Source organism: Rhinolophus ferrumequinum, chromosome 5, assembly GCF_004115265.2.
Source record: "Rhinolophus ferrumequinum isolate MPI-CBG mRhiFer1 chromosome 5, mRhiFer1_v1.p, whole genome shotgun sequence".
NCBI lineage: Eukaryota > Metazoa > Chordata > Mammalia > Chiroptera > Rhinolophidae > Rhinolophus > Rhinolophus ferrumequinum.
In genome coordinates, this window is record NC_046288.1 from 12,978,472 (window position 1) to 13,004,286 (window position 25,815).

The 25,815-nt window shown below is 39.6% G+C and overlaps 1 protein-coding gene and 1 non-coding gene across 8 annotated transcripts in view; one reads left to right on the top strand and one right to left on the bottom strand.

Moving 5' to 3' along the window:
- The window catches only part of LIMCH1 (LIM and calponin homology domains 1), a 342,837-nt gene that overhangs the window by 40,989 nt on the left and 276,033 nt on the right, over positions 1-25,815 (bottom strand). For all 7 annotated transcript variants that reach the window (XM_033105725.1, XM_033105729.1, XM_033105728.1 and 4 more), the window contains 4 exons: positions 21,886-22,012; positions 20,214-20,371; positions 19,581-19,989; positions 16,291-16,509 (listed from right to left, as the gene is read on the bottom strand). In XM_033105725.1, coding sequence (XP_032961616.1) covers positions 16,291-16,509; positions 19,581-19,989; positions 20,214-20,371; positions 21,886-22,012 — 913 coding nt within the window. The remainder of the gene's footprint in view (positions 1-16,290; positions 16,510-19,580; positions 19,990-20,213; positions 20,372-21,885; positions 22,013-25,815) is intronic.
- Positions 9,385-9,549, top strand: LOC117022667 (small nucleolar RNA SNORA76). Its single transcript, XR_004423079.1, has one exon. It is a non-coding gene; the product is annotated as a small nucleolar RNA SNORA76 (small nucleolar RNA).

Sequence of the window (25,815 nt, forward strand, 5' to 3'; positions counted from 1 at the left end):
ATATAGTTTATACCCACATATATTTATGTTACTGTATATTAATATTAAATATTAATATATACAATAGATATAATTTGTTTATATACAAATATTAATATATTATATAGTGCACACACACACACACACACACACAATGGAATATTATGGAGCCTTACAAAAAAAAGAAATCTTCCATTTTTGACAACATGGATGAAGCTGACACGCATTATGCTAAGTGAAATAAGCCAAGCACAGAAAGACAAATATTTCATGATCTCAGTTATATGGAGAATCTAAAAAATTTAAATTAAAAAACGCCAAACTCAGGGCAATAGAGATTAGAATGGTAGTAACCAGAGGCTTGAGCATGGGAGAAAGAAAAAGTAGAACAGTCATTGCCAGGGTTTGGGGAAAGGAGGCTGTGGGGAGTTTTTATAATGGGTATACAGTTTCAGTTTTGCAAGATGAAGAGTTCTGGAGATGGATAGTGGTGATAGTTCACAATTTGAGCATATTTAACATCACTTAACTGTACACTTAAAAATGGTTAAGATAATAAATTTTATGTTATGTGTAATAAAAAAATTGGGGGGAAAAAACTAATGTAAAAAAACAAAAATTACTTGCAAGTTTTCTGTGTTTAAAAAAATATACAAAAAGCAGGTGGAAAAAGATGGCAGAATAGGTAAAGGTTGTGCCTGCCACCTCCATGATCACATTAAAATTACAACTAAATTATAGAACAATCAACCTCGAGAACCATCTGAAGACCCGCTGAACAGAATCCCCATAACTAAGGATATAGAGAAAAGGCCACATTGAGACTGGTAGGAGATTCTGCCCCACCCAACTCTTGCAACAGCACCAGAGGCACAGTCAGCACCATGGCAACCAGCTCAGACCCAAGCATCTAAGGAGGCTCTTTCAGTGGCTGAGCCTTATGGGCAGGTGGCAAGAGATGTAGAGGGACCCTGGGCCTTTTGCTAAGCTTCCCCACACCCGAAACTGGTGGCAGCCAGCCACGGTTCACAATGAAGTCACCCCACATGCCTCCAGGTCCAGCAAAGGCAGCAACCAATCACATATAGCTGTGTAGCTGCTAACAAGTAGCCCTGGGCTGGTTATAGGCAATGGCTGAACTAGGCTTACACAAGCGCCCCTCCCAAGAGGCAACAGAAACAACACACACAGAGGCTGGCTTCTGACCAAAACAGAGCCCCACCCGATCATTCTCATAAGCAGCACACCCAAAGGGTGGTCTCAACAGGCACAAGAGCCTGTGGGGTGAATGCCTTTATGAGGGGCCAGCCCCCACACAGCAGCTCAGACATTGTGGGCATAGCCAATCCTCATAGCCAGTCAGCCTGAGAGTCAATCGTACCCACTGACATAGCAGAAGCAATCAAGGCTCAACTATAACAGGAGGGCACACAACCCACACAAGGGACACTCCTGGAGCACACAGTGCTGGGATCAGGGAGACTGTGCCATTGGACCACACAGGACACCTACTACGTCAAGCCACCCTATGAAGACTGAGAGAAACAGGAGATCTACATAATACATAGAAACAAACACGGACAGGCAGATAAAATGAGGAAACAAAGAAACAGGTCCCAAATAGAAGAACAGGAGAAAACTCCAGAAAAAAAAATCTAAATGAAATGGAGGCAACCAACCTACCAGAGACAGAATTCAAAACACTGGTTATAAGAATGCTTAAGGAACTTAGTGAGAACTTTAACAAAGACATAGTAAGCATTAAAAAGGACACAGAAACCATAAAAAAGAATCAGCCAGAAATGAAGAATATGACAACTGAAATGAAGAACACACTAGAAGGAATCAACAGCAGGCTAGATGAAGCAAAGGATCAAATCAGTGATTTGGAAGACAAGGCAGGAGAAAACACCCAATCGGAACAACAAAAAGAAAAAAAGAATAATAATAATTAAAAAAAACCCAAAGATAGTTTCAGGCATCTCTGGAACATCAAGTGTAACAACATTTGCATCATAGGAGTTCCAGAAGAAGAAGACAGGGAACAAAGGATCAAGAACCTGTTTGAAGAAATAATAACTGAAAACTTCCCTAACCTGACAAAGTAAATAGACATACCAGGCCAGGAAATGCAGAAAGTGCCAAACAAGGTGAACCCAAAGAGGCCCACACCAAGACACATCATAATTAAAATGGCAAAGGCATATCATAATTAAAAAGCAAAGAGAGAAATCTAAAAAGTAGCAAGAGAAAGACAACTAGTTACCTTCAAGGGAGGTAAAAACAAAAACAAAAACAGCTCATAGTCCCAATGGAAACTTTGTAGGCCAGTGGGGAGTGGCATGAAATATTCAAAGTCATGAAAAGCAAGGACCTAAAACCAAGACCACTCTACCCAGAAAGTATATCATTTAAAACTGAAGGAGAGATAAAGAGCTTCCCAGACAAAAAAATAAATAAATAAAAGAAAGAAATGAAAGGAATTCATTATCACGAACCCAGTATTACAAGAAATGTTAAAGGGACTTCTTTAAGAAGAAGAAGGGGGAAAAACATACAAAAATAAAAAATATGAATAATAAAATGGCAATAACTAGGTACCTATCAATAATCACCTTAAATGTAAGTGGGTCAAATGCTCTAATCAAAAGACATACGGTAGCTGAATGAATAAGAAAACAAGACCCATATATATACTGTCTACAAGAGAGCCATCTCAGATAGAAAGACACACATAGACTGAAAATAAAAGGAAGAAAAATCATATTTCATGCAAATTGAAATGAAAAAAGCTTGGGTATCAATACTTATATGGGAAAAAATAGATTTTTAAAACAAAGACTATAATAAGGGACAAAGAAAAACATTACATAATGATAAATGGGTCAATCCAACAGGAGGATATAACCCTAGTAAACATCTATGCACCCAGCATAGGAGCACCTAAATATACAAAACAAATATTGACCAACATAAAAGGAGAGATGGACAGTAATAAAATCATACTAGGGGACTTTAACAACCCATTGACCCCAATGGACAGATCTTCTAGACAGAGAATCAACAAAGAAACAGCGGCCTTAAATGACATACTAGACCAAAGGGATTTAATTAAAATTTTTAGAGCATTTCACCCCAAAGCAGCAGAATACACATTCTTTTCAAGTGCACATGAAACATTTTCCAAGATGGACCACATGTTACCACAAAACAAGTCTCAATAAATTCAAGAACATTGAAATCATGTGAAGCGTCCTCTCTGACCATAATGGTATGAAACTAGAAATCAATTACAAAAAGCCAAATAACTCAAAAAAAAAATCCTAAAAACACACAAACATATGGAGGCTAAGTAACATGCTACTAAACAATGAGTGGGTTAGCAACGAGATCAATGAAGAAGTCAAAAGCTACCTTGAGACAAATGAAAATGAAGACATAATGGCCCCCAAATCCATGGGACACAGTGAAAGCAGTCCTGTGAGGGAAATTCATAGCAATGCAGGCCTACCTCAAGAAAGAAGAAAAATCTCAAATAAACAATCTAACTTTACACTTAAAGGGACTTGGAAAAAAACAGCAAACAAAGCCTAAAGTGAGAAGGAAGGAAATAATAAAGGTCAGAATGGAAATAAATGAAATAGAGTCTAAAAAAACAATACAAAAGATCAATGAAACCAAGAGCTGGTCCTTTGAAAAAACAAAATTGATAAGCCTTTAACCAGACTCATCAAGAAAAAGAGAGAGAGGACCCAAATAAAATCACAGATGAAAGAGAAGAAATGACAATGGGCACCACAAAAATACAAAAAAAATCCCATAAGAAAATACTACCAGCAATTATACATCAACAAATTGGACAATATGGAAGAAATGGATTAATTCTTAGAAGCATATAGTCTTCCAAGGCTGAATCAAGAAGAAACAGAAAACCTGAACCGATCGATTACTACTAATAAAACAGAATGAATAATCAAAGATCTCCGAACAAACAGAAGTCCTGGACCAGATATTTTCACAGGTGAATTTTACCAAGCATTCAAAGAAGAATTAACACCTATTCTTCTCAAACTATTCCAAAAAATTCAAGAGGATAAAAGGCTCCCAAGCTCATTATATGAGGCCACCATTACCCTAATTCCAAAATCAGAAAGACATTACAAAAAAAGAAAACTATAGGCCGATATCTCTGATGAAAACAGATGCAAAAATCCTCAACAAATTATTAGTAAGCTGAATTCAACAGTAAAACGAGCACAGACCACGATCCAGTGTGACTTATTCTTGGGATGCAACGTTGGTTTAATATCTGCCAGTCAATGAACATGATACAACACATAAACAAAATGAAAGATAAAAATCATATGATCATATCAATAGATGCAGAAAAAGCATATGACAAAATCCAGCACTGATTTATGATAAAACCCCCCAACAAAGTGGGAATAGAGGGAACATATCCCAACAAAATAAAACTCCTATATGACAAACACACAGCCAACATCACACTCAATGGGAAAAGCTAAAATCAGTCTCCTTATGATCAGGAACAAGACAAGGATGTCCACTTTCACCACTTTTATTCAACATAGTATTGGAAGTCCTAACCATAGCATCAGACAAGAAAAAGAAACAAAAGACATCCAAATTGGAAAGGAAGAAGTAAAATTGTCATTATTTGCAGATGACATGACATATATATATATATATATATATATATATATATATATATATATATATATATATATATATATATATATATAGAACCCTAAAGAATCCACACACACACACAAAAACTGTTAGAACCTGATGACTGAATTCAGTAGCAGGATACAAAATATTCAGAAATCAGTTGCATTTTTATACACCAACAGAAAACTTTCAGAAAGAGAAATTAAGAAAACAATCCCATTTACAATTGCATCAAAAAATTAAAATACCTAGGAATAAATTTCACCAAGGAGGTAAAAGACCTGCACTTGGAAAATTATAAAGCACTAAAGAAAGAAATTGAAGAAGATACAAATAAATGGAAGCATATACCACCCTCATGAATAGGAAGAATTAATATAGTTAAAATTTCTGCACTACCCAAAGCAATATATAGATTCAATGCACTCCCTATCACAATACCAATGGCATTTTTCACAGAACTGGAACAAATAATCCTAAAATTTATATAGAACCATGAAAGACCTCATATAGCCATGGCAATCTTGTGAAAGAAGAACAAAGCTGGAGGTATCATGCTACCTGATATCAAATGATACTACAAAACCATAGTAATCAAAACAGAAGGGTATTGGCATACAAACAGACACATAGATCAATGGAACAGAATAGAGAGCCCAGAAATAAATCCACTATGTGGTCATTTAATCTATAACAAAAGAGGCAAGAACTTATATCGGGGTAAAGACAGTCTATTCAATAAATGGTGATGGGAAAACTGGGCATACACAGGCAAAAAAAAAAAAAAAAAAAAAGGAAAAAGAAACTGGACCACCTTCTTACTCCATATACAGGAAACTCAAGATGGATTAAAGACTTAAATAAGACTCCAAACCATAAAACTGGAAGAAAACATAGGAAGTAAACTCTGACACTGCCGTTAGTGATATTTTAGCTGATATATCTCCTCAGGCAAGGAAAACAAAAGAAAAAAATTAAGAAATGGGACTACATCAAACTAAAGTTTTTCACAGCAAAGGAAACCATCAACAAAATGAAAAGACATCCTACTGAATGGGAGAAGATATTTGCCAATGATGTCTCTGATAAGGGGTTAATATCCAAAATTTATTAAAAAACTCATACAACTCAACACCAAGAAACAAACAATCCAATTTAAAAATGGGCAGAGGACCTCAACAGACGTTTCTCCAAAGAGGACATACAGATGGCCAATGTACATAGGAAAAGGTGTTCAGCGTCACTAATCATCAGAGAAATGCAAATTAAAACCACAATGAGATATTACCTCACACCTGTCAGAATGGCCATCGTCAATAAATCAACAAACAAGTGTTGGGGAGGACATGGAGGAAAGGGAACCCTTGTGGGATAGTAAATTGGTGCAGCCACTATGGAAAACAGTATGGTGGTTCCCCCAAAAATTAAAAGTAGAACTACCTTATGACCCAGGAATTCCACTCCTGGGTATTTATCCAAAGAAATCCAAAATACTAATTCGAAAAGATATATGCAACCCTATTTTCACTGCAGTGCTATTTTCAATAGCCAAGATATGGAAGCAATGGAAATCAATAGATGATTGGATCAAGAATTTCTGGTATGTATAGACACATATACACACAATGAGATATCACTCAGCCATAAAAAATGAAATCTAACTATTTGCAACAACATGGATGGACCTAGAGGATATTATGCTAAGTGAAATAAGTTAGACATAGAGAGACAAATACCATATGATCTCACTTGTATGTGGACTCTAAAGAACAAAATAAACAGAAATGGACTCATAGATACAGAGAACAAACTGATGGTTGCCAGATGGGAGGGGAATTGGGGGCTGGGTGAAAGAAGTGAAGAGATTAAGAAGTACAAACTGGTAGTTAGAAAATAGTCACAGGGATGTAAAGTAAAGCATAGGAAATATAGACAATAATATTGTAATAACTATGGATAGTGCCAGGTGGGTACTAGACTTATTGGGGGGATCACTTCATAAATTATATATATGTCTAACCAGTATGCTGTACAGCTGAAACTAATATAAAATAATACTGCATGTCAACTATAGTTGAAAAAATAAATACACAAAAAGACTTTAAGCAACATGCTTTTCAAGCTTCTAAAAGATTTTACAATAGCATCCAGTGGCAAAAAGATACTTTTTCTTTTGGAGGATGGGGTAGTTTTGAAATCCTTATAATTAGATAAGCGTTTTCTAACGATGGATAAACATGTATCAATTCTGGAAGAACATAATATTAACTTAAAATGCACTTTTAAAACTCTAGGCAGGAAATAAGCATCACATTTATATTATTTAATGGATTTTATACATTTTTAATATATCAACAAGCCTGAATTGAACCCTTTTGAGAGATTTAATAAGTGGAAATTGTTAAATAAACTGAAGTCGCTTTTATTATATTTGTTAATATCTATGTTTTGTGTGTGTTTACATTGTTATATTAACGACTGCTACGATAGTAGCATTTGAAGATCAAGTAACCAGTCTAACATTACAAAAGAATAAGCTGGGTTTTATAATATAAAGTGCTCCATATACACACGGAGAAATATTAATATATGACAATATTTTTTGCTTTGATATTAATGTATAAAATACTGTCACCAATATTGATTTTTAGGTTCCCCCCAAATAGATTAGATTATAGGAAACTAAGGTTAGAAAAGAAATTTGCAGTTAAATATTGATGAACAATGCCCTTGAGAACACTGGTGTTTTCAATTACTAGAAATAAAATAAGTAACTACAAAAACCAAGCGAAAGCCTCCCCAGCCCAAAATAAACAAAGAATTGGACATATTTTATTAAATCTCAGATGCAATCAATTTTAAGTTGTATTATTTTAGGTACTACTAAGAAAGTAAACACACTGTTAAATATCACACGCTATTGAATATAAGATATATCCTGATATAGAGATCTTCGATGTGTAAAGTATGTCACTTGGAATCAATGAAATAAGACAATTCATTAAGTCCGTTAGACATAATTTATAATACAAAGGAGACAAAATCCTGAAGCACTACTTCACTAAGAATTATTTTACCAGCACACCACATTATTCCAGTAATATTTTACTTATGCGTGACTAATGGAGAACTTCCACGTTCAAGATTTTTCACATTTCTGAATGCATTTCTATATGACTTATCACTCAGATACTGAGCTCCCAGAGGGCCCGATTTATCTTCCCTTAAAATGATGCTTTAAAGCAGGGGTGTCCAAACTTCTTTCAACGTTTTTCACCAAGGGCCATCTGCGGTAAAATACACAAACAGCCGGGCCACTCACTCGAGGTGAAGTACGTATTGCCTCACCTGGTTTATTTAAGTAAACTAAATATATTTTTGGAATTTGCTGCGGGCCAATAAAAATTGGATTGCGGGCCACAGTTGGCCCGCGGGCCGCAGTTTGGACACCCCTGCTTTAAAGGCTACATACTGTGGTTACTGAAGCCACGATCATTATTTACTGCATTTACCATGTGTCAGTACTGTTGGGGTACCTGACATGGATTATCTCACTTAATCCTCAGAGCAAGCTTATAAAATATGTACCAATATGATTCCCTTTATACACGTGAGGAAACTGAGACCTAGAGCCTAAGTGACTTACCCAGGGTCACACTGCTCGCCAGTAGGGGAGGCGGCAACCCTGCCCTGTGTTGGTCCCTCAGTGCTCCAATCATCTGGGCTGGGAGTCGTATCCACAAAGCTGTCCCCAGGGATTTAAAGGTTTTGATCAGTAAGAAGCAATCTAGAATCTGAAAGTCCTAGTTTTATTCCTGAAATGATTCTAACTGCCTTTTTCATTCCATACATTCTTATCCATTCTACCTCACTCTTTCTATTCTATCTCTCATTCATTTATTCTGTACTCTCTGATGAAAACTCTAGAAGCTCTCAGGGCAGGAGGCAATTTAGCTAAGTCTCCACTTTCCAGGGTGGCTTGAGGCCAGACTGCCCTCAGCCATCAATTCATCTCTGGACTTTCCATCCAGTCCACGTTGTGGGTGGGGCAAGGGCCTAGTACAGCATCTGGCATGTTCTATGCATTATTTGTGAAATGTATGCTCTCAAGCTTAGTTTAAATGCATACATACTCATCAAAATCAGGTGATTACTAGCAAAATATTCAGGAAAAATGAAGAGAAAAAGTAAGCTACAATACAATTTGAATAACATGAGCCCATTTAAAAAAATACTTTATGAAAAAGAGAAGGAGGATATGCATTAAAAAAAAAAAATCTTGGGGCAGCCCGGTGGCTCAGGCGGTTAGAACTCCATGCTCCTAACTCCGAAGGCTGCCGGTTCGATTCCCACATGGGCCAGTGGGCTCTCAACCACAAGGTTGCCAGTTCAATTCCTCGAGTCCCGCAAGGGATGGTGGGCAGCGCCTCCTGCAACTAAGATTGAACACGGCACCTTGAGCTGAGCTGCCGCTGAGCTCCTGGATGGCTCAGTTGATTGAAGTGCGTCCTCTCAACCACAAGGTTGCCGGTTCGACTCCCACAAGGGATGGTGGGCTGTGCCCCCTGCAACTAGCAACAGCAACTGGACCTGGAGCTGAGCTGCGCCCTCCACAACTAAGACTGGAAGTACACACTGTTCCCCAATAAAGTCCTGTTCCCATTCCCTAATAAAATCTTAAAAAAAAAAAAAAAAAAGAAAATCTTAGTATTCCCGTTGCCTTTGAGCCTCCGCTGCGCTGCGCTTGCCGGTGACGTTGCCAGGGGTGGGGGACCGGGGTAGGGGTGTTGTCAGGCTGCAGCGCCAGAGCACCAGCTTGCGCATAACTGGGGCTGTCTGCTCTCTGCCTGCAGGCCCTTTTAATCGCAAGTGACAGGGTGGCACCATGCTGCCTGGGGTGGGTTTCCGGAGGAGGGAGGTTTGTAGGGGGAAAAAAATCTTAGTATTAATGTCTGAGTGTCTGGAGTAATAGGTAGTTTATATTTTCTTTATAATTTATCTGTATTCTGCAATATCTATAGACTACATGTAATCAAGGGAAATCTCCAAAACCAGTTTAATGAACTCGTATCTGGACACTCCATTCTGAAAGCTTGTGACTTTTGAACTCACATCATTATTTCAAAGGCGATGCGTTCAAAATTGGCAGTTTTAACCAGTCCTAATAGATTCAGAGGTTTGCCTGAAACAAACCTGCCTTGCTGGAAAATTCACTTTCTGACCCATACTTTCCTTTGGCTACAGCTAAATAGAGGAGGGGCCTTCCATTCTCCAATCGGTAACAGTCTCAAGAATGAAAACAAATAAAAACAGATCCCTGGACACAAATGAATGACAGCACAGAAAGGTTACAGGGGCCTAAGCCAGGAGTTGGCTTCCCCTGACTGAGAACAGGATCCAAACTGGCTCTGATGCCAGACTTAGCCCTGAGGCCATGGGTGGGAGTTGGCAGTTTCCTGGCTTCAAAGGGACCTGGTCTAGCCACAAAATCTACCTGGCATTTGGCTGCTCATTTTTAACAAGACTCTTATTGGTGGGCTGGCCCAGAGAGAATGAATTGGAAATATGAAGCAGGAGATCAAGAACAGTCAGAGACCTAGGGTGTGGGTGGTCCCGTTTCTAGAACTCGGACTGATCATTTAACCTCTAAGGACTGGAAGATATGATGTCCAAGGTCCTCTCCTGAGCTACCATTCTCTGACTCCGAGTGATTTCCTGGCTCCAGTCTTGAATAACTTATCTGGACAGGAGCCTGGAAAAATCAGTCTACTTACGTCTTGGCCCAGGTATCACATATGCCATGCATGTGTTTCCCCTTTCACTTTTATACCTTCAAATACATATCTATTTTCACTGGATGAAAGAGGATCTACATGAAGAATCAGCCTCTCCATTACTTAAACTTTTTCTTTTTGCCTTAAACTTTTCAAACCAACGATGTGAGGCTCTGATCCAAGTTAAGACGGGCTAGGTTTGATTTTTCATGTTCCTTGATGTATACTTTCTTGACGTCTATAAATGCTTCTGTACCTAAAGATCTTTAATGACTTTTAAAGAGCATTAAATCTAATATTCTTCAATTACTTCTAGATGGAGAATAAATGGTTCTAAAGAAATGTCGGTTGACATTTGATGTCTAGAAGGAATTTGTAGTGGGTCTCAGTTATAAGGAAAACAGCACCTACTCCAGTGCCTTCACACTGCTGTCACTGCAAAATGAAATGTTTCAAAAAAGATCTGCTTGTCTGTTTTCCTGGATCAGAAAACATTAGGAAAGTACTGCATTTTTAGGAAAAGGCCTAGAGCTTTATCAAGGTGGGAAAAAGAGACCTACCTTCTTAGTTTGAGAAAAGCAGATGAAATAATTTAGGTACCTAATAGCTGAGTTTCTACCCTGGTCAATGAGGGAGAATTGCCAAAAACCTGGTGCTGGACAGCAGGGAGGGCACGTGCGACACCATGTGGGATGAGTTGGCAAGGGAAAGCTGATCAGTGGTCACGGGATGGAGTGATACAGAGGTCAATAAGTGGGTGTCCTGGGGATCTAGGCTGCAGAGGGAAGCGAAATTGGGGAAAAGCGAACAATAAGAGAAGCAAAAAGAGCTGCAGGAAGAATCGTGTGGCCATGTGCACGGGCAATTGTCTTCTGGAAAAAGCTGTTCACACTTGCATGTTTCTTAGAGAATTACAACTGGAACAACTGACAAGCTGAGTTGGAAGACGACAAGGAATCCATCTCATTTGTATGTAATTCACATCTGTTCAAGATGGTAATTTTGTCGATCTTTCCTTAACCCAAAAAAACTTTACACGTATCATCTTTCCAGGCTTCTGAAAAATATACGGTAACTCTCTTTCTCTCATTTGTTGTATGACAATATTAAAAATAACTTAAGGGCACCACTGTCTATGAGTTGCCTTTGTATCATGCTAAGTGCTCTATGTACATGAATTCTCACAATAACCACTGAATGCGTATACTCTGACAATTCTTATTTTAAATACAAACTGAGGCTCAGACAGTTTCACTTGCTCGGGTGGGGTTTGATCTTTGACCTAGTGGATGGAGTACTTTAGGTATTTTAGGAAAGGGTCATTTTTGGTACCATCGAGGAAAGAAGAGATTTAAATTCAAATATAACTTACAGTGGATCAAGAACACCCTGGAATAGCTTCGAGGGAGACATAAAACATCTTTCTGTAGGTCATTAACAGGATAAATGAGTCCTCAGATTAGAAGACCTTCCAAAGTCTCTACCAATTCTGGATTCTAGGAATCTGTTCTATGACAAGATTTTCTTACAGAAGCCAATGTTTACAATGAAAAAAAAAATTTGTTAGGTTTCAACTGGGAAATATCGCAGGGATAACTGGAAGGGGGCAGGGGAAACCTGTCCCCCTGATTGGAGTATATGTCATCTAGTCACCCTCATCACCTCTTTGGGTGCTCTTGTGGGCTCCTCACCACCCATGCCTTTGTTTCTGCTCTGCCCAACCTGTGGAATATAGGAATATGAGAATATTCCCAACATGTGGAATACCAAATTCCTTCCTGCATTTCAAATGCAAGTCCTGCACTTACGGTCAAGTTTCGTATCCACATCCCACACAAGACCTGCCCGACTAACCTCAACCTATAATGATCTTACCTGTTCTTTCCAATCTTACATCCCTCTAGTCTTCTGACCCTATTATCTAGCACTTAATTAAATACAGTTTTATTCTACTCGCTTTATGCGAATTGCTTTCCCAGCAAGTTTATGGTTTTCTTTTTCTATTTCAAAAATAAGGCACAGAGTAGGTCCTTAATTCATACTTATCAATTAGCAGGCAAGCATTGGCAAGGTAACGGGCATCACAATTGCATCACTTAGAGATGATTCATTGGAGGATAACCTGGGGTTGCTGGTATCAGTAGATCCAGCCAGAGAATTAAAAAAAAACAAAAACAAAACAAACAAAAAAAAACAGCAAGCCTAACTTAATTTAGGATCTATTTCTAAAATAACAGAACCATGGTCCCAAGAGTTTGCAATGAGAAAGATGAGGAAGAAGGAAACTGAAGGGATGACATAACGTCGCAAAAAAGTGGTTGTGTCGGCACAAAAGGCTGACACGCTGACCTCCTTCTGTTCCCAACTGGAGTCTTGCGGCCACCCTTCTCTGCTGCTCTGCCTCACGGTTTGGATTCGTTCCCCTGCCTACTGCTGCTGTGCCCTTTGAACAGTACCAGCTCACCCTGAAGGAACTGTGACATTTTAGTGGTGGGGGAGGCTACTCCTCTGTAAAAAAGTGTATCTGTTGGGAATGCAGTTTTTGGAAGAAAGACACTATTTAAAGAGAAAAACACTATTCCTTTGACAGCCCCATAGAATTGGGCAAATGAATGAGAAACAGCAAGTCAGATCCAAACAGCGATCAAGCCCTGGGAGGCTCTGCAGTGCGGCCCCACATTTTATGCCGGTCCCCATACTTTGCCATCACCAATTAGTTCCACAGTTTCAGCAGGAATATGCGGGCTGTATCACTGTCAAGAAATGCTTTTCTTGGAATATGGAGGAGGAAGTATAATGAGGAGCAGGTTTGTTGGAGAAGAGATTCTTTTAGAATGACTCTTGGGGTAACATATTCTGAATGGAAAACTCTTGGTGTCGTAAGTGTAAGCGAGTATGAAGAGTGTTTCTGTAATGAGCCAACATTTCTTGTAGTACAGCTAACAACTTGGCTGACAGGCTAACAGACGTAGTTTACAGGTAATCATCTACCCAGAAAACAAGGTGAGAGTCATAGTGAATTCAAGAGCCTAAAGTGCTAGAGACAGGGTAAATGAATGACCTATTCAGAACCACTAGGGTTTATTAAACTAGAAATTACTCTAAACTAGGCAGCTTTTCTAAGAAAGAGATACTTGGAGGAAGAGACTCTCAGGCTTTTCCATGAATTTGGACCTGCGTCTTGAGTCTGCCCAGGATCAGGCTGGTTTCCGGGAAGAAAGTTCACAAGGCACCTTTTTGTTTGGGTTTTCCCTGTTACACGGTATCAAATAATCCTCTTTCTTTCAGATCACCTAATTTTGTTTTTCTTAAGGTCCGATAATTTTGGGGATATGTAATCAATGGGAAATCTTTCACGTCTTCTGTTTGCCTTTAGGGAGCTTGGCAGTACAACAATTAAAGTAGAAAATGTTGGGCATTAAAAGAGAATATTTTCTGTTTATTTTGCTCATTGTAAAAACAAGGAAATTAGTCATTATTGAGAATGAGCATATTTTAAAGGGCACTCTTATGGCTCTAAAAACAAACAAAACGCCCTTTTTTTCCCCTGTTTTTGGAGTCCTGTATTTATTACCATAAGTCTCCCTATAAGACGGGGAAAGCTTTTTCACTCCGCCAAAGGGTAAAAAACTTAGACCAAGAGAGATTAAATAGTTGGTATATGAAAGTTCTGCCTTATACCATTTGGTCTCTTCACTTACTCTTTTCACTTCTGTCAGGAATAAAATCTATTCAGCCAAAGGCAGGGTGTTCTCTAAACCATCACAACCAAATGGTCAGAGGGCAGACCTGCAGAGGTAGAAAGTATCTGCCTGACAGCAGAGCCCTTCAGATTTGTTCTCGTACGTAATCGTCTGGGCCTGAGTAAGCCCTGTATACTTCTGTTATGTGGCAAGTACCGTGGGCCACGTGTGGCACCTACATTGCTGCTCTTCCAAAGTAAGTGAGAAAGAGTTGTGCTCAACAGTGCATACGAAGAGCTCTGACCTGACATAGGAACTGGACGGAGTAGGGGAAAGGTGTTTATGAAGGGAACTTAGAAAATTAAGTGTGGCAAGTGTGGCTCTTCATTAAGTGTGGCAAGAGAAATAAGAACAGAATTACTAACCGTCCTAGAAAAGCACTTCCACCACTGAAATGTCGAATGAATTTGGGGAACTTCTAATTAAATTTAAGAGCGTAAGTCAATGTTGACTCTACTGGGAAAGATTCCACGCTACTAGCAGAATTCAGTATTCCATCTCGTGATAATTTGTAAGAACTCTTCAGAGATGGTGACATTTATGCAAGGGAAAAATGAAATGAAATTCCTGGTTGCGAGACTCAGCATTTGCCTGGATCACAAAACGTTGCTCCTGGAGACCAGCAGAAATGTTACCATGCTGAGGAAATTATTTTTGGTCTATTCTAATCTGAATTTCTTCCACAGGGCTTGAACATGGTGGGAAAGAATTACATCCTTTCAACTCCTCTGAGAAATATTTTATTTTTTCAAAAGACAAATCCCAGAGATAAGAGAAAGAATATCCAGTCTGCTGGGTGGAGTTAGCTAGCTAGGTCATCTATCTCAGCCCTGGAGCTGGGAGACAAGTTTTCCTCTGGAGCAAAACTTTCTAGGTGCTGAGGGAAAATGCTGACAGTTTTCCTTATTCTATATAATTCCAACTCAAACTGCTATAAATTAAAACTGCAGACACCAGCGTCTGGTGAGAACAAATGGGATTGAAAAGAGTCTATCTTGCATCCCGAAAGCTCGGCTGCATCTGTGGTAGTAAAAGTTTGGGTTTGATCAGCAAAACCAGCATGAGCCTTTTTGGTGTGAGATTTAAGAATGTGTAATCTTTTCTATAATATTTTATCCTCCACAGCGGCAAATATAATGTTCTTTTGAGTTTTCGTTTCTGCTCTTCTTGAATTATCTCAGGCCACATTACTTTAGATTATCAGCTTGGCCATTCAATAATGCTTCTAATTGCTCTGAATTTAAGAGGTTAAGCTAATAAAAAATTAGTTTGGTTTATAATGAGTGTCTTTAACTAATAAAAATGATACCCTTTTATACATGTTGTCAAGGGTAGAAAGCCATCCTGGTTTTGATGGCACCAGTTGTTTTCAAACTGTATTAACAAGTCTGATGCGGTCCTGAACAAACAGAAAAAACGATATTTTAGAAACTTATTTACTTTTCTATAAGATTAGACATCAATGATGTGAAGACAAGAAAATTTTTTCTTATTCCAAATTTATATTACATGTTATATTATACCTACTGTTAGCATCGAATTGTGTCCCCCGCCCCAAATTCGTATGTTGATGGCATAACCTCTAGTCCCTCAGAATGTGACCTTATTTGAAAATGGGATTGTTACAGATGTAATTAGTTAAGCTGAGGTCATACTGGAGCAGAGTGGGTCCCTAATCCAGTATGAACTGATGTCCTTATAAAAAGGGAAAATCGAAACACAGACAAGCACGTAAGTAGAGAGCCATGTGAAGATGAAGGCAGAGATCAGGGTAAGATGGATGCATCAAGTGAAGGAATACCAAAGATTGCTAGCAACCATCAGAAGGTAGCGGGAGGCATGGAATAGCTCCTGTTAGGCCCTTACAGCCAACAAAGGAACCAACACTGCCAACATCTTGATTTTGGACTTCTGTGAGACAGTTTCTGTCGTTTAAGCCATTCAGTTTGTGGTACTTTGTTATGGCAACCCTAGCAAACTACTACACCCACATAGAAACAAATGATCATCATCAAGACTGGCTTATTTTTAAAAGTAGATTCTTTCACAATGGAATTAATTATCCCAAATAAGAAAGTAAGAAAATAATGTTTCGTTCTTACTGTTGGTTCTTGGGGAACAAAATTTGGCTTCTTTATGTTGATCTCAATGCTATTGTTGTCTTGTTTCAACTCCACTGGGGACCCATGCACTCTGGCCACGTCTTCAAACATCTGAGATTTGGTTAACGACGGGGCAAGTGTCACCGTGGGACACTCTCTTTCCTTCTCCTCCTCATCATCGTGAACAGTTTCTCCATTCATGCTGACTTTCCCATCTACCTATAAAAACCAGAATGAACAGAAAACATGCTATTCCCCAAAGAAAGGCTGTAACCAAACAACATTCAGAATCACCTTAAAATATGATCATTTAATAATCATAGTCCAACAAAGAATACATACTTTGATTGGTTTTAGAAATTAGGGCTCCTATAAGAGGGTCTCTTCATTGTTGAGGGTCTCCTTCAAAAGTAGTTGGCCTTCTCAGGCCACATTACTTTAGATTACACTTCACATTCCCCTTACATAGGGTGTGCTTCCATTTTAAAGTATTGATAATCAAGGAATCTTATCTATAAATACATGCCACCTACTTGGGCTCCCATAATTTTTCATTTAAGTTCTGACTGCTATTCTACAATTTTGAGGTTTTGTTTATCTGGTTAGTATATAAATTAGGTGGAACCACCTCAGATGAGGAAAATTTTACAAGTTTTCCTGGGTGGGTAGGGGGCCATAGGTACTTTTTTTGATGCTATCATGGAGGGCACAGAACCTGATGCTATGCTATGTTTCAGTAGATCTCTATTTCTAGTTAATTTTACAATCCCATTTTTTTCCCCGAGAAAAAAGGCCATACACATTAAAATATTTTTGTTTTGCACCCATGTCTAGGGAAGACAGTGACAGCAAGAAAGGAGGTGCTGAGAGTGTGGTTAGTCTGGCTTATGAAAAGCATCTAGAAATCTCTGTCTTGAAGTTTAAGGCACTGTATCAATAGAGTGGTTATGCGAGGAGGCTCTGCAGTTAGATGCCTAAGATTGAGTTCTGGCTCTATCACTCAATGGCCATGTAATCTTCAACCTGTTTCCTCATGTGCAAAATTTATAATAATAGTACCTTCCTGATAGTGCTGGTATGGCAATTGTATGGATTAATATATATTCAGAGTTTAGAACAGTACCTGGCTCATTTTAAGTATGCAAATATTAGTGACTATGACTAGCTCTCCTAAAATCTTTGTCTGTAATCCATGAGAAATAAATTTAAATCACGGCTGAGCACATACACATAAATATAACTGAAACAAGAGTTTCACAAAACACTATTTACCTTTATTATATGTGATGCATTAGATTTTTTAAAAAATTGTATTCTAGTCTACTTCATTTTGCTTACAATGATGATTCCAAACCACTAAATTGATTTTATAACTTAGCAACAAGTGGCAACTCGCAATTTGAAAACTATTCTCTTAAACTATTTCACTTGATCTTCCTCTATTCTTCATTCTGTCGTCCTGGGAAACCGAGCCTGTGTTGCCTGCCTCCCACGCTCCTCCCACCTCCCCACGAGAACATACACACACTCACTCACACACACGCACCTTGGCTGATGTCCTGGCATTACCTGGTAACAATTGTTCATTTACATGTTGCCCTTGACCACAAGTGGGTCCACCCACTCAGTGCGGGGCTGGGAATAAGGCTGATAGCCACGATGACTGAAGGCTCATTGGTGCTCAAGAGTGAGCCCCAGCTCTAGGACAGAAGGACCTCTATTCAAGTTCCTCGATCCACCCCTCCACGAATGATCTTCCTGAGTCCTCTACATTGTCTGGTCACAATGGTAAGGAACTGGGTTTTCTCAAGGCCATAATGTTGCCATTAAGTCATTCTGTCCTAATTCTTCTGTGTACATGATCATATCACACTGTTTGTATAAAGGAAGGGAAGTAGACACCTAGATTATCAGGAAAGCTACCTCGGATACCAAGTTAAATACATGTATTCCCTACCCCTGTTCTTAGCCACATCAACATCAAACCTTCCTTCATGAAACATCACAGCTCATCATCGTGGGCCCTAGGTAAAGGAGACCTGTGAGGTACTTGGGTGAGCTGCCGAGCACGTGTGAGCACATGCGTGAGTCTCCATGATGAACAGCTCATCTTCTCAGGAAAAATTAATGTATTTATCCAATAAACACTTGCTGAGCGCCAACTGTGCCCTGGGTACCTATGCCAGGCTCTCAGGATGAAGCTGTGAACAACAAATACACAGCCCCTGCCCTTTAAGGGACAAACATCTCAGTTCAGCCACAGCCAGATGAGACAGCCGCAGCATTTTTCTTTTGTTCTATCAAAGCCTAATGCACAGATCTTAAAGATACATTCAGAGTTATTTAAACAAAAGTCAGGAAGTATGGTTTGGTATTGACTCTGAGAGTCAATAGGAAGATCACATCGCTCAGTGAGTTTGGTTAAGCAAACTTCCTTTACAGTCACACCTCCATGTCTGCTAGTGATGAATTCCACCTGTGTCTTCATTACAAACCCATGTGGTGTGTAGGGACAATGAGAACTGATTTTTCTTTGTAGTCAACAGAGCTTAAGACAAACGATGAGTGCCTCCTCAAAATGTGAGGGAAAATACTGGAATTTGAGAAAGTGAAAGGATGTTTGGTTATCATAGGTTCTTTGGTTCCGCAACGTTATTTTACACAATCATTGGTAAACAACAAACTAGTTTCTTTCCACTTAAAAATATTGTAACTATCTATTTCACTTGAGGACCAAGAATACCCCATATTCATGTGTTACCTGTATTATTTTTTTTGACTGTAGCATCATTTTGGATATAATGTCAGTTACTTCCTAAAAGAGAGGTAGATGTATATACTTCTATTTAAACCAAAATAATTCAAATTTTGTTTTGAAGAATTTGCAATATCTCCAGATAGTTGGCGATACCGAGGGTGTTACTACATTAGGGTTTGTGGCTACCACTGTAAAGAGACCATGTCATTATGTCAAGTTAGAAGATAGACTTTGCTCATGGAAATGACTACACACTCAGTCTCATTGGAGCCCTTCAGTAGTAACAGCAGGAATTGAGGGGAACCACCGAGCCCTTAATCATTTGCAAAACAAATCTTGGAGTTACATCAACTTTGCAAATGTAATTGTTACCAGTTTGCTTTTCTTTTCTTCTTTTTAATATATTTTGCTTATGTTTTCATTTTCTTTTGCAACCAAAAGAAAATAATTGCATTTTCTTGAGACAAGATGCTTCTTCCTCTTGACTAACTGGAGTTCAGTTTTGGTTCTACTCTTAAGGAACTCATCCTACCTTAAAGGTCTTCAGAACTTCTTGAGAATTTTTGGGCTGGGAGTAAGGCTTGGGTGTCAGCATAGGCACTGCTTTGGGAGTGACAGTTTTGCTTGGAGACCCACTGCCTGCTGATATGCTGGTATCCAGGACGCTGGTACGAGCGATGGTGGTTTCCACAGTGGCAGTGAATTTGGGTGGAGGCAGTGACTGTTGCCGCAGGTATTTCATGGGGCTGGGGTCAGTCAGGAAGGGGGACAAGTTTGGCTCTGTTGAATGGCTTCTTTCCAGGATTTTTGGCATCTCCAAGCGTTCTAGAACAGCCTCGCTGATGGTGAACCTCTCTATGTACTGTTGAAGGATTCCCTCTGCCTCCTCCTGGGACCGTGCGTTCTTATACGCCTCATGCAATTCCCTCTCTCTCCGCTCCCTAAAGGATAGGCATGGGAGAGAGAAGCAATAACAAAGTCAACAACAGTCACAAAAATTGCAAAGACGACGTTGGTAGGAACCAAGGCAGAGCTGAAGGAACAGCACAAGAAGTGTAAAATATTGGTGTCAGAGCCTTTGTGATAACCAACAATTTTTAGAAAAAGCACAGCTAGATAATATTGACATTAAACAACAACAACAACAACAACAGAAAGAACCCACTTTTCTTGAACAATTTCTCTGTAGGTTTTGATGCTTTTCCTTCGTTCACTTGTCCCATCCTCTCCAGCCAGTAACTTCTCCATTTTTTTCCTTTCTTCCTCTTTCTTGATTAAGTCCTGAGAAGCACTTCTTCTACGGCTCTTCCAACGAGCCAGGTCCTGTGGGGGGGCATTTGATGTAAACAGAACATACTTTTTCAGGCTTGCACATAATTCCATTGTTACTCCTCAGAGTTTAGTGAGCACTGACTATGGGCCAGGCACTATGCTAGGGCATTCCCACACAATCCAATGTCTGGTTGGAACAGGAATGCTTCAAAGGCAGGAAACCTTCAGATATATCTACATTATCCATAGCAGGGTAGCACATTTATTTAAACACGGCAATGTGACATTTGCAATCACATTTCATATCAGTTGCCAAATTTTAAAGTATTGCTTCAGCAGGGGATTTCATTTCTTGCTATTTATGACGTCTGCATTGTGAATAAACTTGCTGACAGTACAATGGTAGGAATTAACCACAGGCCTACACAATGTCCTCAGGGAAGGAAGAAAAGGCAGAAAAAAATAGGCTTTGGGGTCTTACAGTACTGATGATTCTACATGGATTAATTCTTCTGATCCTTACAACAATCTCACCATGAATCCTAGGCAGTTATAGCATAATGACGAAGAGTCAGGATTCTAGAGTCAGATGGGTGGGATTTCGGCTGTGGGAAATAACCCTAGCTCTCTCTCTTCTATGCTTTGGCATCTCAGGCTTTGGTTTTGCAGTCTCTCTGAACCTCAGTTTCCTCATCTCTAAAGTAAGGATGGTAATAACACCTACTCTGACAAGCCTGTTCTGAGGGTTAAATGAGATAGTCTATATAAGGTGCCAGGCACATTGTAAGTGCTCAATATGTAGTAGACATAAATATTATTACATTTCATTGACTTTGCAGAAGTTAACATTTTTGACTAATGGCAATGGCTATCTCAGAGTACTCTGTGAAGATGAAATGAAATAATACACCTTCCCTCCTCTCACCCCTATCGTCAAGCTCATCCCCTGCCCTGGCTCTTTGCTCTCAGCACACAGATAATCTCCAGGCCTTTATCAGGCCCTGGAGACTTCCTTTCCTGGTTCAAATCCTGGGTCTCTCACTCACTAGCAGTGTGATTTTGGGCAAGTTACTTAGCTGTTCTGGGACCCATCTGTGGAATTGAGGTGATAATAGTTGCTAGTTCACTGAGTTACTAAGAGGATTAAAGAATTACTACATGCCAGACACTTAGAATAGTGCCTGTCACTGGTACACTTTCAATGTTGGCAGGGATTTTTGTCATCATCATTATCAGTTTCAAATACGTAATCTCAAAAGACAGTGCATCCTCAATTCTACATTCCATGCCAGTGGCCTCCCGCCAGTTCCCCTCTCCTTTGTGACCAAACTCCTAGCAAGGGTACTTGCCTGTATCATTCACTCCTCACCCTTCATCTTGCTATTAACCTTCCTTTAATTCCCACATTAACCGTGTTGCTGTTTGAAATCCTCCAGGGGCTCCCTTCCCCTGCATGGCTTTCAAGTCCGAGTCTACCCACCCCACCTGATTTTCTGCTCCAAAGGGCCTCTAACCCATCGTGCTGGGCAGCCTCCCTGCTGCCCGCGGCCTTGGCCGGCACTCACATCTTGCCATTTGTCGTCCTCTTCCCGCAGCTGGTTATTTATTAGCTGCAGCTGCTCCTGGCGGGCCCTGCTGTGCGGCTGCACTGCGGCCTCTTCCTCACACCGCACGTCAAACATACTCGTGCTCCTAGGTGTGGAGAGAGCAGAAACAAAAATGGACCGGGATCAGAGCCCCCCGTCACGTCTCTGCATGTTCTGGGACGTTCTGCTGCGTGGGGGCGCTATTTCACTTGGAAAACCGGTCCTCTCCCCAGCAGCTTCAGGCAGCTCCCTGATCGCTGTTTGTTCCCTCCCTCAGCCAGAGGCGGGCATGCCAGCACCCCCACCTCTTCTTTTGCAGCAAAAGCCCAAATGTGACCATTTTTTGTCTTCAGCGGTGGCTGCATCAGGTCAATAGCATTTTATATGTAGGTGCCAAAATATGCTTAAAGAAGATCTAGGAAAAGGCATATGACACTCGGGGCTCCTCTCATTTGGAAATGCATTAGAAAATAAAAAGAGAATTAAAAGGTGGAGGGTAGTGTTCCATGAAGCGAAACTTTTTTTTACAGAAAATGCTTCTTGTGTAAAGATCTGGCTTAAATGCTTTTTATTATACATCAACTAAGGTAACTTCTCCATTTCCAAAAAAATATCATATGGTCCTAAGGCCATGTTGTATTAGTTTCTGAATTTTGGAAGCAGCCAACAACTATGCATTAGTGATGCATACGTTTGATGTGGTTGTCTCTATTTCCTGTAAAACTGTCTGTAAATCAATAGTGCAATTGTTGACATCTTGGAATCAAGAAAATCAGATTGAAATCAGATTATTCATAGTACGATTAAGGAATAAAATATATAAATCAGCATATACTTTGTATCCTAATATTCTCACGAACATTTTACTTTTTTGTCAGGTTACTTCTGAATTTACTCTTTTAAAAGAAAAAAGGGAAAACAATTTCTTAAAACCCTCTGTCTATACATATAATTGATATATTCTATAGGAGCTTATTACAGGGAGGGCAAAACCATAGGGCGATTTCTATGATGCTCACATAGACCTTTGTTACAGCAAAAGCTGAAGCAGCAAGATGAAAACAGAAATAAAAACCAAAGCAAAATCCTTTTTTCCCTCTTAAAAGAAATGAGCTCTGGGACCAAATGCATTGCATAGTGCCAAAATCAAAACATGGAGGCCCCTTTAAAGTTCACTGTTAACTTTTAAGGACAGAAGAACTGTGATAGTCTGTTTTTGAAGCCAGCTTCACACAAAGAAAAAGAAAAGTCATGCACTTAGACACCAACTAGTTCCAGACATCATCAGTAATGTCCAAAACAGTTATCACCATGGCCAGACAATGAACAGTGGCAGCATCCCTGGATGCTGGTGGGTTCCTTAGCAGGCAGCTCACCGGAAGGTGGCTGCCCACCTTCATTTCAGTCCACTTGAAATAAATCTGCAAGGGTAGGTAGGTGCCTCTCCCCTCTCTCTAGATGTTAGACAATTTAAGGCTGACCTAAGAGAGCTAAAACTGAAGACTGGGCTCGTAATCTGTCTTCCCCAAGAGTATTCTAATAATCTGACTGCATAGAAGGACTTTTATCTGAGGTCCTCTTAGCTCAGATATGACAAACCACCGTGTGGAGCTGCCTCCACATACTCAGTGGGTAGTGTTGATTGTGGCAGCTGTGCCTTCCTGAAAGCTAAATGGCAGTCCTCAAGAGGCAGGAGGGACTGTGATTTTAAACTTATTTTATACTGTTTATTCATGTTGTTTAGGAGAGATTTAAGAATGTGCAGAGTTAGGTAGAAAAGTCTAACCCATGCTTTTTAAACTTCAAGGATCAAAATTCCCTTAAGCAGGCTTTCCAGAAAGAGATGAAAATTCATTCCATTCCTCCTCTCAGAGTTTTTTAAAAAAACCTTTACCTCTATATTGAATTCATTCAATTCATCTTTTAAGGCAATTCACAGTCTTTGCAAAGATCTTAGAAGACAGAAACCTCTCGGAGCTGAGACTTGCTCATAGTCTACTCAGTAGTTGGCAGATTAGGGGAGAGAAAGAAGGTTCTTTCCTTCAACTTGGCCATCGATAATTTCCACAGGGCAGAATTTTGGTTTCGGCCACAAGGGGTGGCTTCTGGGACTCCAGAAAGAAAACAGCAGCGTTCTCCAGGATTGGGAATTGGTCATCTCAGTTGATGGGCATGGAAAGGACAGAAGCAAGCCTTCAGAATTGCCTCTGTCCTGGCTTCCTATTTCCCTTCCCATCTTCATGAAGGTCTAACTGTCTCAGCCCAAATGTGGCTAAAAGCTGGTTAGAGAAACAAAAAAAGAAACTCTTGTTTGCCCTCTTCTATACCAGGAAATACTATTTTTTTCCAGCATTGGGTTTTTTTTTTAAGAAATACAAGCAAATTGACCGAAAGAGAAATAAAACTTATGAGCAATACTTTTATGCCATTTCAAAAAAAGGAACTAAGCAAATTGAGAACTGATCATTCTAGACAGAAAATGGGCGGAATCACTACTCAGAAAATGTTCTCTAATTCAGAGGCTGGACTCAGCCTCCACAATGAAGACAAGTGTGTCTCCTGATGGGGTAGGGGGATCCCGGAGAAGCCCAGCTTCCAAAATATGAACATGCCTTGCACAAAATCTGTGCTTTCCAGCACAACAAGCCCTGTCCTTGGGCCGTTGGGACAGGGGACCTTGGCTGCTGAGCCCAGGAGTGTCCCTTGGTAGTGGGTTGGCATTTTTGAGGTCCAGGATTAAATTACCTCAAGGGGAGCCTGGAAATTGTTTCTGGGCCAAGTCGAAGGTAAGGGAATTAAGAATAAAATGGCCTCTGGCTCTTACAGTGTACAGGCTCCGTTGGTGGGGAGAGTGTTGGAAGCGGAAGTGTGTGGAAGTAAAGAAAAGGGCAAGAAGGTGAAACTAAATCTATGGAAACATTCTTGGCTTGCCAGGAGGCGGAAATTTCTATTTGCCTGTGTGGTAGGTCTGCCCCTGACCTGCATTTTCCTTAAAGGGCACATCTTTTTTTGATTGGGCTGTATTTTAAGAATGTGTCAATTATGAATAGAGTCTGTGCCAATAATTGCCCTTAAAGATTTCGAAAAAGGGAGACAGTGAGGGAATAAACTAAATACATTATGAATTTCTATTTAAAAAATAAACTTCTGATATGAACTTTTTATTTTGTTCCCCACATGGTTTCATGTAAATTATGTCTACTCCAAGAAGGAAATTCGGGCTTTTGATATTCCCAGATAAGACGTCTGGGAAAGAAGTTCCTTCTACCCTTCTTATTCCATACAGCTGCTTTTTGTAAATTTAGGAGAGAAGGGTGTCCCCAATCTCACTGCTTTCGGAAAAAAATCATTAACTTCTGCGGGTGAGCTTTCATATTCAGGTACAGGCAAAATCTGAAAGCTTTGAACATAGCTCTTTTCTTTTACTTTTTAGGGCTTCCCAGACATCTTTCTTAGGCAAATTGAACAGCGGCTTTGCACTGATGAAGAATAAATCCATTCTATCAAAATATTTTTGCTAAGCAAATCAAAGTAGTGTTTTGCCTATCAATTTTATGTAGTCCTCCTTTCAGTGAATATTAAATATTGCCACTACAGATTTTAAAAGCAATAATAACCAGGGTTCAATTTTATAGCCTCTTTAACTCCAGGCAGTCAGTCAAACTCAGGCTGAAGTTGGTTTGGGTTTTGAGACATGAGTGTGCTTTTGTATGTCAGGCTAACAAAGCAATCACAGAGCATACATCGGTGACTGATATCGGTGGTGCAAGAGTCAGACTGCTTAGAGCTGGGAGTACGAACGAAGCTGACACCCTAATCATGAACATGGAAAAAGCACAATTTGAAAACAGTAAATTTTGGGCTAGCGCTCATTGTCACTATTGGAGATAATTTGTGTGTCTGACACTG